The 15,749-nt window shown below is 39.5% G+C and overlaps 1 protein-coding gene across 4 annotated transcripts in view; it reads right to left on the minus strand.

Annotated features, from left to right (window-relative positions):
- The window catches only part of Cbfa2t2 (CBFA2/RUNX1 partner transcriptional co-repressor 2), a 94,384-nt gene that overhangs the window by 21,569 nt on the left and 57,066 nt on the right, over window positions 1–15,749 (minus strand). For all 4 annotated transcript variants that reach the window (XM_055602242.1, XM_055602240.1, XM_055602239.1 and 1 more), the window contains 2 exons: window positions 10,527–10,768; window positions 6,114–6,203 (listed from right to left, as the gene is read on the minus strand). In XM_055602242.1, coding sequence (XP_055458217.1) covers window positions 6,114–6,203; window positions 10,527–10,768 — 332 coding nt within the window. The remainder of the gene's footprint in view (window positions 1–6,113; window positions 6,204–10,526; window positions 10,769–15,749) is intronic.

A 15,749-nucleotide genomic window follows, 5' to 3' on the forward strand; every position in this document is an offset into this window, starting at 1 on the left:
ACTCTGTCGACTAGGTTGGGCTTGAACTCACCAAGATCCGCCTGCCTCTGCCTCCCAGTGCTGGGATTACAGGTGTGCGCCACCACCTCAATCTTTTTAAAGGGATTATATTGTATTGTTACTTTTGTGGCTTGATACAGAACACAACACTGGTTTACTGAACACATAATTTTAAAACATACATTTTTAAAAAGATGTCTTTGGTTTTTAAGTGTGTGTTTATGTTTGGGTATGAGAATAGAGATTCCTTGGAGCTGGAGTTACAAGCAGTTGTGAGCCATAGTACTGCGGGTGCTATGCATCAAACTTAGGTTGTCTGTAAGAGTAACAAATACTCCCTTGACCACTGGGCTGTCTCTCTAGCCCTAAAACATATATTTCGGCAAGAATTTTTCAGTCTGAGAAATAGGAATAGGTCCAAATGCAGACAGGGCAAATGTTCTATTACTAAACTGCATCTCCAGCACCCAAAATACACATTTTCTTGAAGACTAGCCAGTTAGAGAATTACCACTGCCTAAAAAGGAGAATTACAGCCCTCATTTCTCTCTTCTGAATCACAACCCTTCTCAAACGGTGACATTCAACCTTCTCTTAGGGTTCTCTGGAAAGATCCTGGAATCCTAGAAACTACCATTACTCTGGAAGTGGGGTTTTGAAGAAGAGTACTAGGAATAATGTAATCTGGAAAAGGAAAATAATGTTCTGCTATTATTTTCCTTCTCATACTAAGAAAACTTTCGGTAGATTAAAAAAGAGAGAGAGATAGAGAGAGAGAGAGAGAGAAAAGCCAAAACATAAAAATTCCCTATATTTTTAAGAATCTGAATTCTTTCCTCAGATTTCTTTTTATATACATCAAAAAAAATTATATTTTCCCCTAAATTTAAACATAATTCAGGGAGAGCCTATAATAAATGCCTTTTCCTCAAGGGACAAATGAGCAAGTAAAATGTTTTAATACATGTAAGTATTCACCCCCTCACTGAGGGTTAATTTAGCAGGCACCATAATTAGTGGCTGTTTTAAAGCAGAAATAAAATTGACAAAACCTCAAATGGTAGCCAAAAAGCTGCCATAACAACCTACCTCATGCTGTTTTCCAAATAACGCAGTTAAGAATAGAGAATTTGAAGAAAAAAAAAAAAAGAATAGAGAATTTGACAAGATGAAATACTTCTTAAGTCTGGTCTAGAATCTCAATCTTACAACTGCAAAAACTTAATTGAAAAACAAACGTGAGATCTTTACATTTGTGACTTTTTTCATTTTTGGTGTTTTGAGACAGGATTTGTCTGTGTAGCCCTGGCCTGGCTGTCCTGGAACTCACTCTGTAGACCAGGCTGGCTTGGAACCACCAGAGATCCTTATGCCCCTGCCTCCTAAGAGCTGGAATTAAAGGCATGTGCCACTACCACCACTGGGGATAAATTTTTCTTGATTCTAAAGTCTCAGTAAATAGGTGCCTATAGATTCAGACATAAAGAAAAGACAGCCAGTGTTCAAGCAGCACAGCGGCTCCAGAGTTGACAAAGGTCATACAGTGCTTTCAGCCACCAAGGTTTCCATGCTGCCAGAAGCACAGCCAAGCATAGGCCTGTACAACTTCAAACCAGAATATCTTCCTGACTTGACTGGCTTCCTGTGCTACAGTCCAAAATTGTTTTAAGAACTAGTAACAGATCAGGCAAAATATCCTGCACCTCTAGTTCTAGCACATGGGAGGCTGAAGCAAGAGGATCACAAGTTCCAGGCCAGCACGGGCAACCTAGTCTGAGTCTTAATGAACAAAACCAAAATAAACCGATATCAGTACTTTACGAAAGGGGGTAAGTTGCTTTGAAGCTTTCACATTTTCTCGGGGCTGGATGGGCTCAGTAGATAAAGGCACTTGTTGCTGAGCCTGATAAGCCAAGTTTGATCCACAGGTGGACAAAAAGGACAATTCCTGCTAGTTATCCTCTGGTCTCCACACATATGCTGTGACACCCACCCCCAAATCAAACAAAATCAGAACAGAACAAAACATTTTTAGAAAATTAAAGTAAGTTAAAGGAGAGCAAAGGGGCCAAGGTCACATCAGACTTTGTTAGTTAAGAAACAGAATTAACTTTAAGTACTCATTTCATACATGTATAAACAAAATCTAAAATGTTAACTGAACACTGTAATTTCTGTAATATAAATCTATGAATAAAATAGTATTTTTTTCAGGAAGAAAAAATATTTCGTTTACTTGTGTTTTAAGTGGGTATTCTTTAGCATTAAATCAGCTGCAAATGTTCATCTGTATACAGCATTCTTAGCATTACATAACAACATGGTATGCTAGATTTGTTCAATTTCATTGACGACAAAACTCTTGACTCTAACTTTCATTGGCTTTGAGCAGTTCCCTGTATAACTTAAAGATAACTGATAAGTAAATACAGAATATATTTAAAAATGTAAATATTTGTAATTTTGTAAATAACATACAAACACATCTTAAAAATACTGTAAAAACATGGAAGACCCTAATAAAGATGCTCAATCCTCATTCAGGGGGACAAACACGACAGACATTGGAAGCAGAAGACAATGGAACAGGACAGGAGCCTACCACAGAGGTCCTCTGAAAGACTTTACTGATTGAGGTATTGAAGCAGAGGCTGAGACTCTTTCCCAAACTTTGGGCAAAGTGCAGGGAATCTTATGAAAGAAGGGGGAGATAGAAAGACCTGGAGGGGACAGGAGCTCCAAAAGGAGACCAACAGAGCCATAAAAACCAAGTCCTGGAAAAAAAAAAAAAATCTCTTTTTTATTGTTATTTTTTTTTTTTAATTGGAGGTGCTCTCTGGGCCTTATGACAAGCAGGTCTTCTACTGAGCTTAACTGCAAGCCTTGACAGTACTCTTTTGTTTGTTTTTTTGAAAAGGATCTCTGCAGCCTAGGCTGATGTAAACTTGTGAGCCTCTTGCCTCAGCCTCTCAAGTGCTGGGACTGAAGTGGTGTGGCCCCATGCTATGTGGAAAAATAGTCATTTAATCAGAGAAGACATTAACTTTATAAAAAAAAAAAATCACAGCAGACAACCAGCTTTACTAAATTGTCAAAAAACAAACAAACAAACAAAAAAAAAAAACAACCCCAAAACGCATTATCGATGATGGAGCCAAATCATTACCTGTGTCCATCCTGTGCCAGAATGTAGTGATACCATTCACTGTAATTGCTTTTTTTCTTTTCTCTAGTTGGTGGGGGAGATGATAATTACTTATACATATACATTGTCTTTGGCTTTTTAGACATGTTGCTATGTAGCATCAGCTAGCCATATATTTGCTACGTAGAGCAGGTTGCCCTTGAACTAGAGCAGGTCTCCTGCCTCTGCCCCTTGGATGCTGGAATTACAGGCATGTAACACCATATACTAACCTAGCAGCAATTCTTAACTAAAATGTATCAAATGACTTTAGGCTTCAAGAAGAGGAAGTTCCAGACTAAAGCAAGCTGAGCTTCTTTACAATAGTTTAGTGCCCTCTAAACTATTAAGCTCTTGGGACTGGAAAGATGGGTCATACTTAAAGGGCCCTGTTCTTGCAGAAGACTCTAGTTAGGTTCCCAGCACCCATATCAGGTGGCTTAAAACCAGCAGTAAAGCCAGTTCCACGGGATCCAACACCCTCCTCTGGCCGTCACAAGCACCCAACAATTACATTTACATATACACAAAGACATTCATACACATGATTAAAAATAAAATTATTCAAAGCTGAAACACTCATTAAAAGTGGAGAAACTGTTCTAGAATACTACTACATTCATTGCAGAGCCATGATGAAATATAGACCCAGAACTACACTCCTCACATTCAACAAAAAACATGGTTCTTCATTTGGGAGAGGTGAAATAGCACACATGTTTAATCCCAGCACTGGGGAAGCAAATGCAGGTGCATCTCTGTGAGTTCAAGGCTAACCTGGTCCACAGAGCAAGTTCCTGGCAATATAGTAAGAACAGTCTTTCAGAATGCTTCTCTTTCCATTTCAGAAATGGCACAAGTATTAACAGTGCCATATATTTCACACAAAAGCGTTTTTCAAGGACATCTAGAGTAGGAATTGGTGTTTTGGAGCAGAAAAGAATCCTGTATTTGTGTCTTTTAATGCCATGACTCAGGGCCACATTTGTTCTTCAAGCCCTTTCAGATACTACATATATTAGCAGAGCAGAAAAAACAGGCACACAGGCACAGAAGCTATATCACTGGGATGTACCAGGAAGACAATTCCACTAGGGAAAGGTCATAAAGGCTTCCCTATACTTCAGCTGAGAAAAGGCCAGCAGGTAAGTGGAACAGAAACAGCCCATAAATAGCATCTGTGGCAGAAACTAATGAGCCATGTAACAAGCCCCTTTCTCCTAACATCTAGTTTAGATTTTCTATCATTTGCTGTAATTAGGTAGCACCATGTAACTGAGTCCTGGCCAATGGAGAGATAGAGACACAGAAAGATAGGCACACAGGTCTGTGTCCTTCAAAACCCTTCATGCAAGCATTCTCTCTAGCTCTTTCCCTAAATTTCAATCCCTCTTGGCCATCAGCTAATGGAATTTGTGCTCAATCATCTAGAAAGCCACAGGTTAAAGACTCTGGAATTTTCCTCAGCCTGTGGTCTTGAGTGACTATGAGAAGAAAGGGCCTTTCTCCCAAATCCTTTTACCAGACTGTTTTGTACGACTATGGAATTAACCAACTGATTATACCACATGAACATACATAGGCTTAACTTTTCTATAAAGAGCATTAATGGGATGCTAGTAGAGACAGTCTGTATATCAGACCCCAAGTATTGTCTGAATGTTAGCATCTTGATTTAACGGCTCTGGAAAAGCTCCTTGAGCCACCATGTGGGTGCTGGGAATAGAACTCAGGACCTTTGGAAGAACAGACTGTGCTCTGAACCACTGAGCCATCTCTCCAGCCCAACCCAGCTCCTTGAGAGATCATTTGCTTAGCATGCTTGAAGCCCAAGAGTGCATATCCCTAGTATCAAGAAAAAGGAAAATTATTTTTAGATACATAGGACGTAGAAGAAAGGGGCACCCAGTATGAGGTAGGTGTGTGTGTGTGTTTTAAAGATTTATTTATCCATTATTTATGCAGTATTCTGCCTGCATGCCAGAAGAGGGCACAAGATCACATTATAGATGGTTGTGAGCTACCATGTGGTTGCTGGGAATTGAACTCAGGACCTCTGAAAGAACAACCAGTGCTCTTAATCTCTTATCCATCTCTCCAGCCCAGGAAAAATTTAGATATATCACACCTACAGCTTTTTTTTTTTTTTTTTTTTTTTCCTCTAACTATCTGAAAAAGGGTGGAGGGACACAATTGTGAAATGCTACTGTTTGGGAAACTTGCTTGGGGCCATAAAGAAACCTTACTGTATCCTTTTACAGCTCATCTGTGAGCATAAAATTACCTCAAAATAAAAACACTTTTAAGAAAGTAAGTGTGGTGATTTAATAGTGATCCTCATAGACTCATGTTTGAATGCTTGACCCACAGGGAGTAGACTATTAGATATAGCCTTGCTGGAGTAGGTGTGGCCTTACTGCCATAGTCACGGTGTCTCTTCATAGTAATAAAACCTTATTAAGAAAGTAAGCATGATAATTTAGAACTATGTGCCCAAAAAGTATGTTCCAGGCAACAGTAATTCTATAGCACATTAAGTAGACTGTATTACCTGGGGTTTGAGGAAACAGAACCACTGCCTTCTCACATCTTTTTGACACAACTGTAAACGGTCTCCTCTCAGATTAACATATGCTCTTCCTCTTCAGACCACATCCAAAAGACTTAATGGTACTTCTTCCCCTTCCACAAACGTGTATACCTCCAGTTCTCTTTCTTCCCTCTTTATTCCTTTACTTGCGCCTGTTTTGCTATATATATATATACTTCTGTTTGCAAACAGAAATTATTCTCATTATGTATGAGGCCGAATTTACAACCTGCTTACCTTACAGCCCCAAATAAAACAAAGATATGAAAATGCAGCAAACTGCCTTCACTGAGATCACAGAGCTGATGATAAATTACATTGAATACTTCTCAGAATTACCTTGAGAAATGGAATCACAAATGGACGAAGAGGAAAGTTTGTAGCCTCCTGGAGCTTGCAATGGAATTCTTCAATTGTCACTGTTGAGTTCTGGAAAGAGAAATAATATTCAACATCCAAAACTGGACACACTCAGCAAAAATAAGTAGATTAAAAATATATGGAAAGCCCAAAGGAATGATCTGAAATTTCCCTATAGATGGACAAAGTGATAATACAAAATTTGTAGCAGAGAGAAAGTGACGCATGCAAGAGGGAGACTCAAGGCTGCATCTCAGATGAATGAGCTGTCATACCAGACTGCCTTCAGTCAACTGTTAAATCACCAAGAACATAACTGTTTGTTTTTGGTTCCCTCTCTAAGGAATGCACAGTCCAGCAGGAAATCAGACTGCTAAGTTTTTCACATTTGTAATAGTGAGATGGCTCAGTGGGTAAAGATCCTTACTGCCAAACCTGAGCTCCACTCCCGCAGTTGTCCTCCGACTTTTATACATATACAGTGGTGCAAGTATACACACATTTACAATAAATAAATTTAATTTAAAAATTTTGTTTGTTTTTATTTTTGAGACTGAGTCTTACTACATAGCCTTAGCCTATGAACTCCTAGAGCTCCGCCTGACTCTATCTGTCTCCAGAGTGCAGGGATTAAAGGCATGCACTACTATATCTGGCCCTACATGGAAAGGCTTCTTCAAGACAGGGTTCCTCTGTGTAGCCCTGGGTGTCCTCGAACTAAGAGAGACATCCCAGTGCTGGAATTAAAGAGTGTACATCCCACCACCTCCCAGTTTAATAGATTTTTTTAAAAGATTTATTTATTTTACATATGTACACCTGCAGGCCAGAAAAGGGATTCAGATCCCAGTATCGATGGTTGTGAGCCACCATGTGGTAACTGGGAGTTGGACTCAGGACCTCTGGAAGAATGACAGTGCTCTGAACTGCTGAACCACCCAACAGGTTTTTGTTGTTGTTTGTTTGTTTGTTCCTAAAGCTCAGAAAAGGTAATCTTGGAGAGAGAGAAAATTTGAAAGGTAAAATGTTAGACTTAGTCAAGGGAACATCTACAATGGACTTGGGAGATAAAATGCAGAGATCAAGATAGGATCCCAGACCTGAAAGCATTTTAACTTTTGCTTGCCTGTGGAGACAGGGTCTATCTGACATCCAAGTTGGCCTGGAACAGCAGCTTACTGAGTGCTGGAATGAATTATTTAATGCATACCTTTGCAATTTTTTAAATAAATTATAGACTAACAAAGTTGCAAAGGCAAATTAAAGGGATAAAGAGATGTCTCAGCAGTTAAGCGTACTGGTTTGGTTCCCAGCACCCGCAAGATACCTCACAACCAGCTGTAACTCCAGCATTAGGGGATCTAATACCCTCCTTTGGCCTCTGAAGGACCAGGCATGCATGTGGTACACAGATACACAATGAGGCAAAGTACTCACACACGTGAAATTACAAATTTTTAAGCTAAAAAAATTAGAAGAGTTAAATACAATGGGCCATTTCTTTAATCTCCTCCACTGTTAACACCTTATGAAACTCACACTGATCAAGTGTACCTATAGATCTATACCACTGCCTGTATACTAGCCACTGATCAAGACATGGCAGTTGAAGGTCCTGGGCTGGTAGGACGGCCCCACAGGTGAAAGTGCTGCTGCCATGCAGGATGACATGCATTTTCACTGAAAACAGTTTCTAATTAACTTCTTAAGGTGACAATTCTGAAAACATTAAAAGTTTTTAACTTAATATTTAATGTTTAAAAGATTTATTTTTGTTTAATGTATAAGGTTTTATCTGTGTGTATGTACATGTAACATGTGTTTGGTGCCTGTGCATGCCAGAAGAGGATGCCAGAACCCTTAGAACACACCCATACACTAAATAAATAAAAATTTTAAATATAATAAAAATAGAAAAACAATGGGGGGGGGGGCAGTTCTACATGAAAGCCAAACTGTCAGTTGATCTGAAACTGGATGGGAAAACATCTACAATGATGTAAAACTTTGACTAACTGACAAGGCAGAAGCAACAACCTAGCGCTCCTCATAGAGCACACATGGATAAACAAAATGCTGTACACAGATGACAGAAGATGCCTTGTCCTTTAAAAAGCATTGCGCATTCATCACAGCATTGCCAAACCACGAGAGGGTTGGGGGTGTAGCTGTATTGGTACAGTGCCTGGCAAGCGTGAAGGCCTGAATTTGATCCTAGTAGTACCCAGGCTGAACATAGTGGTCCATGATTATAATTCCAGCCCTGGGGGGGTAGAGAAAAGTAAGTTGCAAAAAGTCGTCTTAAGCTACACAGTGAATTCAGCGTGGGCCACATGAGACATCCTCCAGAATAACCACATAAATGAAGCTGAGTGATGGTGATGGCGTAACAACGGGAACGTCTGCACGAGCAAGTGATAAAACGGGCTTTCAGAACCAATAAGCTCCATAGAGAAAGTACCACAGAAAGTGAGAGCTGGAAAAGCTTTAAGCTGAGGAAAACCATCGGAACATGAGCAAAGGAGAGCCTGTGTCTATGACACCCTCTTCTGAACCACTACATGCATGGTACATTGACATGCATGGTACATACAGGCAGGTGAAACACCCATACATATAAAACAAAAATAAATAAATCTTGGGTTGGAGAGATGGCTCACTGGCTGCTCTTCCGAGGGACCATGTGGGACCAGCACCCACATGGCAGCTACAATGATCCATAACTCCAGTCTCAAGAGACCCATCACATGCCTCTGGCCTCTTCTGACACTTCACACACATGAAATACATGCATGCATATAAACCAAAATACTCATACAAATACAAGAAAGTAAACTTTAAAAAGGTTAAGTTAGTCTCAAGTCAATAATGCCAGTTTAAATTGAGTAACAAGTAGGTTTTCTCTAAATAAATAAACAGAATAAACACACACACTACCTCACTTTCTCTAAGTGATAGAAGTGGCTCACTGTTTCTGGTTATGCTAAAATATTGGATTCTAAGGTAGGCATAGATGGCCAACAAGACCCAGCCACAGGAGAAGTCTTGAGCAGTGTAGGCTCTCTGGGCAGAAGCTCTGTATCTAGTCTCTCTGCTCAAGGGAGAGCGGGCCTGTGTAATCATGGAATGGGAAGAACTTAAGGAAGCTGGTGCATGGATACCTCTAGACTCTGCCCATGTACATCTCCTTTACAATCTACTTGTCTGTTTTTATTGTGTCTCTGGAATAAATGTTGGCTGTGAGTACCACCATATGTCAAGTCTGGAGAAGATAACCAATCTACAAACATGGAGTAGTATTAGGGACCCCTGATACACTGACCCTAAATGTAAAAAACTCAAATGTTTGTCAAAGCCAAATTGTATAAACTATTGTATAATAAAGCAGTACAACAAAACAATGGTAGCTCATGCCTTGAAATTCTTGTGCTAAACAGGTAGAAGCAGGAGAATCAAGAGTTCGAGGTCCTAGACCACATAGAATTCAAGGCTGGTTCCCCTGCATGAGAGCCTATTACGTTTTTGGTTGGAAATAGGCTCTCATATACAGCTCGCTGGACTGAAACTGAAACTTGATATAAAATTATGTAACTTAGAATGATCTTGTATGCTGATCTTTCTGCCTAAACACACAGAGTGCTGGGACTGAACTGTGCCCAGGGCTGTGGACATGACAAGTACTCTACCAACTATGCTGTCTCCTGCCCTCAAGTATACTGAAGATCCCCTGGGGTTTCCTAAATTCTAATTTAAAGTACCAGTACAATAATTCCTCTTTTTATCATAAATAAAAGCTAACATGCAGGAAAAAACACAGAATGCTTCTATCAGGAATGAATCTTACAGTTTTTCATTTGGAAACACTTGAGAACTGGCAGCACTTTCCTTATAAGTTGAGAATATTAAATTCACCCAGATGGCAATATAGAAAGTTAATTCTTTACAAGCAGGCTCACTATGAACAGTATAGAAAGAAGACTAAAGAAACTATGTATAAAAAACTAAACAATATAACTGCTTAGATACTATTTATTTAGACCATGAAACTTCTAATTTTACAAAATATTGTTTTGAAAATTAAAGTTGTTTTGCAAATAACGCACCAGCTACTGAGTATGCTGATGTACAAACAACCTTCTATTCATATGGCTGGACCTTGGCAGGACTGCCGAAAGCTGTTTAAATCCAAACTGCTTACTGTAATTATATCAGCACCTTAGATAATAAGGTGTCTTATTAAATGTTTTGACAAATAATTACTGCTATGAAATCTATAATTCAGCAATTTTAGAAAATTTGAGAAACAACAAATCTAGTCTACAGTGTGTATGCTGAGAATGAGCAGAAATATCACAAGTTCTGAGGCAGCTTGATGAAGGTGGCTGTACTTACCACCAATGCTAAGACAAGAGTCCGAACCTTCTCTCCAATTTCAGGTGAGATGTCATTGCCAAACTGCTGCAGAGTAGTGAGAAAGCGTTTCAACTTGCTGAGTTGCCGTGCACCACAAGTAGCTGGCAACTGTTGATTTGTTAGTGCAGATGATGTGGAAGAGGCAGGACCATTGCTGAATCTCTGCGGTGGTGATGGGGCACCATTCAGGGTAGGCGGGGAATGGTTGATGCCATTGCTTACTAAAAGAAAGCCAGAATGACAAGATTCAGTTGAAGTACAGAGCTTAAGAGCCTTTGCTGACTTCTTCACCTTTATGCTCTCTTTCGTTTATTCATTTGAATTCTCTAAAGAATTTTAGTGTAAAAAAATTGTTTCCACCCTCAATGAGACTAAGTACAAAGACAGACTGTCAGAAAAAAATGGTAACAGAGTATTGTACAAATGTTAAAATATATGTGCTTGTGCTGTAGTTATGGCTACTCAGAGGACCAGAATGGGATAAAATGTATATGCTTAGGAATTGAGGATAGCCTTGGTAACACAGTGACATTCCATTTAAAATAAGCACGCAAACAAAAAAGTAAATAAATGGGGTGGGAAAGGCAGTAGAAGAAAAAGCACAGGAGGAATAACTAACATTAAAGAACTTTGGAAAGGTCATACAGAAACCTACTATTGTAGAAGCTTCCTAAAATATACACATATAGAAAAAAACTTCAAATGAAGCTACTCTGACACTACCAAATAAAACTCCTGGCTTACCTCTTTTTAAGCTGTTAAGACGATGGGGTCCAGAGACCACCCCAACCCCAAACATTAAAAGCTACTGCCAATGGTATTTGTTGCCATCTAGAACTTTCTATAAGACCCTACTGCTGGAGACACCAATACAGGAGTCATCAAACATGGAGAAATCTAGTTGGTATGTAACTAGAAGCTTCATCCTTACTGCCTAGTGTTCAGTGTTGAGAGAGTGCTATGTATGCTACTGAAGAAGAAAACAAATCATCAATCTTGAAACCAGCTGTGAACTCTGAAAGTTACAAATAAGGACCTTGTAACCAATCACTTTTTGAGTGGACTTAAGGCTTCCTCCATAGACAGAACCTGTATCTGATACTGTCAACAAGGCCAAAAACCTACTGTTAGATAGTTCATGAGCCCTAATGGAAACCCTACTACTACTATTTGCTAAATGGACATGGCAATAAAATTACTCCTAATGACTTATTTTTATATGTAGAGATGATTGCATCACTCAACTCTCATCAGATAAGCTTCTTGCAGCAGATGGCAACTAACAAAGAAACCCACAACTGGTCAATATGCACAGAATAAGAGATTTCAGAATGTTCAACCCTAAAGAGGATGTCTATATTAACACTCTTCCCCTCATGGCTTAGGAAATCTATGAGGAAGACTGTAAGGTACAGAGATGGTGGATATATTCAAGGAAACTGTTTTTCACATACAATAAGGCAGATACACATATTAATTTATAGAGATTGATTGTGAATACACATACAAGATCAAGCCAGACAAAATTTCAGCATAGAAGAGGAAAGAAGAAGAGAGCTGGGCACAAAGTCCATCCATACCCATTCTGTCCTCCCACCCATGTCCTCAATGAGCAGCTATTGCCATTTGATTCTTGCTGGGAGAAGTAGTCAGTTTTCCTCAATATAGTGATACCTGGTATGTCAACCATACCCAGAAGTAATCAGCCAACACAAACTAGACTGAAGAGGGGAGTGAGAAAGAGGACAGGGTGAAAGCAATATGAGCAAGAGACAGAGACAGAGTGAGCAAGAGAGAAGATAAAGTTGAACAGTTGGGGAAAAAAAATCTGAAAGGAATTGGGGGAGAGTTGAATCCAATCAAAATATATTGTAGGAAATTTTCAAAGATTAATTAAAAGAATTATTTACAAAACAAACAAGCAGATACAAAACACACACACAATCACCACAGAGTACTACACAGAACAGGAAAAAGCCAGCTATAGCAATGCCTACGTTGAATCCCCGCACTTGCCTGAGGGAGGATATCGGGTTCAAGGACACCTGACTATAGTGAGTCCATGTTGGGGGGGAGGGGGGGAATCACAGGGACAGAGGAGCATTCAACTACAGACACCAAAGGCGGTATTAGGATGTTTTTAACAGACATCAGCCACGCATGGTGGAGCACACCCAACACTTAGAGGTCACATAAGAATTAAGAGTGCAAAATCAAATCCTCAGATACAGCCTGAACTATATGAGACAGTGTCTCAATAACCAAAGTGCTTGAGGTAAGCTGGAGATTGACAGGAAACTCATACCTTTACTTTTTCTTGCCCTTAAGATCTATTTATTTTATGTATATGAATGTTTTGCCTGCATGTATGTCTGTGCACATTGTGCCGGGTGCCCATGGATGTCAGAAGAGGTGGCTCGATCTCTTCCGAACTAGAGTTAATAGTCAGTTTTAAGTTGCCATGTGAGTGCTGGGACATAAATCCCAGTCCTCTGCAGTACCAAAAAGTGCTCTTAACCCCTGACTCATTTTCCCCAGAGCTAGCTTGCTTGCTTCCTTCCTTCCTTCCTTCCTTCCTTCCTTCCTCTCTTTCTTTCTCTCTCTTTCTCTCTCTCTTCCTCCCTCCCTCCCTCCCTCCTTCTGCGACAGGGTCTTTCACCATCACCTTGAACTTGCTATGATACTCCTGCTTTGGCCTCCAGAATACCATTGATTATAGGCATAACCACATTCAACTTCCTGTTCATTATATATCTTCCCATTTTGAGAACCTCAAAGAAGCCAAGCAGCTACAAATTAGCATGCAAGAAATACCATCAGAGAAACAGAATTAATGTCAGAGACATTTAAGGTTTTATCTTTATGACCTAATTCTGCATCAAAATCTTTGGCCATTCAAAATACTAATGTCTGTTAGAGTAGTTTTCCTCTTGTTTTGACAGATTGAATAATGCAAAATTCTTAGTCATTGAGGAAAGTACCTTCTAAAGTTAGGAGTGCTCCTAGCTACTCAGAGGTTAAGGGAGAAGAATCACATGGGACTAGAGATTGAGACCAGCATAGCAAGACTCCATATATACAAAAAAGAAAAGGAAAAGAAGAAAGAGGAGTAGGAGTAGGAGGAGAAGTAGGAGGAGGCACCACTTAAATTCCATAAAGCATCTCCCATTATTTATTTTTGATCAAATTATGATAAACATGATTAATTAGTATTCCAATTTTCCTGCTATTATCAGTAGTTACTTCTTGTAGTTTTAATTTGGAAAACCTCAGGATTAAATTTACATATATATGTAAATTTATAAATATATAATATAAATTATATTATAATTTATAAATATAATATAAATTATATATATATATATATATATAGAGAGAGAGAGAGAGAGAGAGAGAGCGCCATTCTTTTTCTATTTCTTTTTGTTTGAGACAGGGTTTCTCTGTGTAGCCCTGGTTTTGTAACTTGCTCTGTAGACCAGGCTGGCCTCAAACTCAGAGATCTACCTGCCTGTGCCTCCAGTGCTAGGATTAAGGGCATGTGCCACCATCACCAGGCTCTAAAGCCACATTCTTAGTGGCATTAAGTTAAAAAAAAAAATCTGCTTTAGGAACTGTAAAAATGACTCAGGGGTTAAAAGCACTGGCTGCTCTTCCAGAAGACCCAGGTGTTATTACTAGCACCCACGTGGCTGCTCACTACTATATGTAACTTCAGTTCCAGGGTATCAGAGACCTTCTTCTGGCCCCTAAGGGCATGCAAATAGTGTAGACATTCATGCAGGCAAAATACCCGACCATACACATAAGAAAGGATTAAACAAAACAAAACCAAAAAACTCCTCTGTAACTGAATAGTAAATGAGATTAACTAGCACCTAACTTTTGATCAGATTTGAAAATCACATCCATGGCTTTAAAATGTAGCTAGTGGTGCTCAGCCTGGTGGCATACAGCCGGAGTAAGAAGCCAGACAAGTCTACATAGTGAGTTCAATGACAGTCAGGGATAGAGTGAGAAGGAGGGCAGGAAGGAGGGAGGGAAGGAGAGAGGGAGGGAAAGAAGGAGGAAGGGAAGGAAAGAAGGAGGAAGGGAGGGAGGTATAAATCTAACAAGAATAAATTATTATTTAAAAAAAAATATGGCAGGTGTGGCTGCAACTAGCACACAGGAAACAGATGATTCAGCTTAGAAGCCAGACTGAGCTAGAGAGTAAAACCTTCTCTTAAACAACAACAACAAAACAAAGTGGGAGGTAGGGGCAAATTCCTGTGGTAAAGACAAGACCAGTGAGCTCCGTGAGACCACAAATCAAAACAAACAAAAATCAAGCAAGCAAACGTCAAAGCACAGAAAATAATTTAAATCATGACTTCAGCTGTGTTTTAAAAAGCCAAGCCGTTAACCTTTACTTAGGCTATTAAAACTGCATTTACAAGAATGATGACCCAGTCAATTCTTTATCTCCATTCCTTCTTTTTGAACAGAGCAGTATTCAAATCTGAACCATAAAACTTTTCTTTACCTTATAAAGCTCGATTATGTCTCTCCCTCTTTTTTAGTGTCATCTTTTTTTAATAAGCTTATTTATTTATTTATTTACTTTACATCCTGAGCTTGGCTATCTCTTGACCTAAGAACTTTTCTTTGGTATAGGATAATGCTGCTTTACTTCAAGGTACACCAGGTGTGGTGGTATACACTTTATTCCCAACACTTGGGAGGCAGAGGCAGGGGGATCTCTGTGAATTCAAGGACAGCCAGAGAATGAGTTCCAGAAATCTGCGTGCACAAAACCACTTTTTACCCTCTTTACTTTATATATTTGCAAGGCCTTAATAGATTGGTCTCCTTTTGCTTGGTTTTTGCTTTCTGAGACAGACCTTGAACTAGAGTCCTTTTCTTCCCACCACTTTTTCTTCTGTTTTTTTGAGACAGGGTTTCTCTGTGTAGCCTTGGCTGTCTTGGACTCGCATTGTAGACCAAGTGGCCTCGAACTCACAGAGATCTGCTTGTCTCTGCCTCCCTGAGTGCTGGGATTACAGCCGTGCACCACCACACCAGCTTTGGGCATTCTTTCTCCCTTGAGCATTACAGGCGTATGTCATATGAGATTGCCATATATGCTACCAGGTTTTTGTAAACCATCACTACATTTATTTAGCGTGAGTGTGCACCCAAGTTTGTGCATATGCCATGGTGAAT

This window comes from Psammomys obesus, unplaced genomic scaffold (assembly GCF_907164565.1).
Source record: "Psammomys obesus unplaced genomic scaffold, mPsaObe1.curated_primary_1811, whole genome shotgun sequence".
In the NCBI taxonomy this organism is placed as follows: Eukaryota; Metazoa; Chordata; class Mammalia; order Rodentia; family Muridae; genus Psammomys; species Psammomys obesus.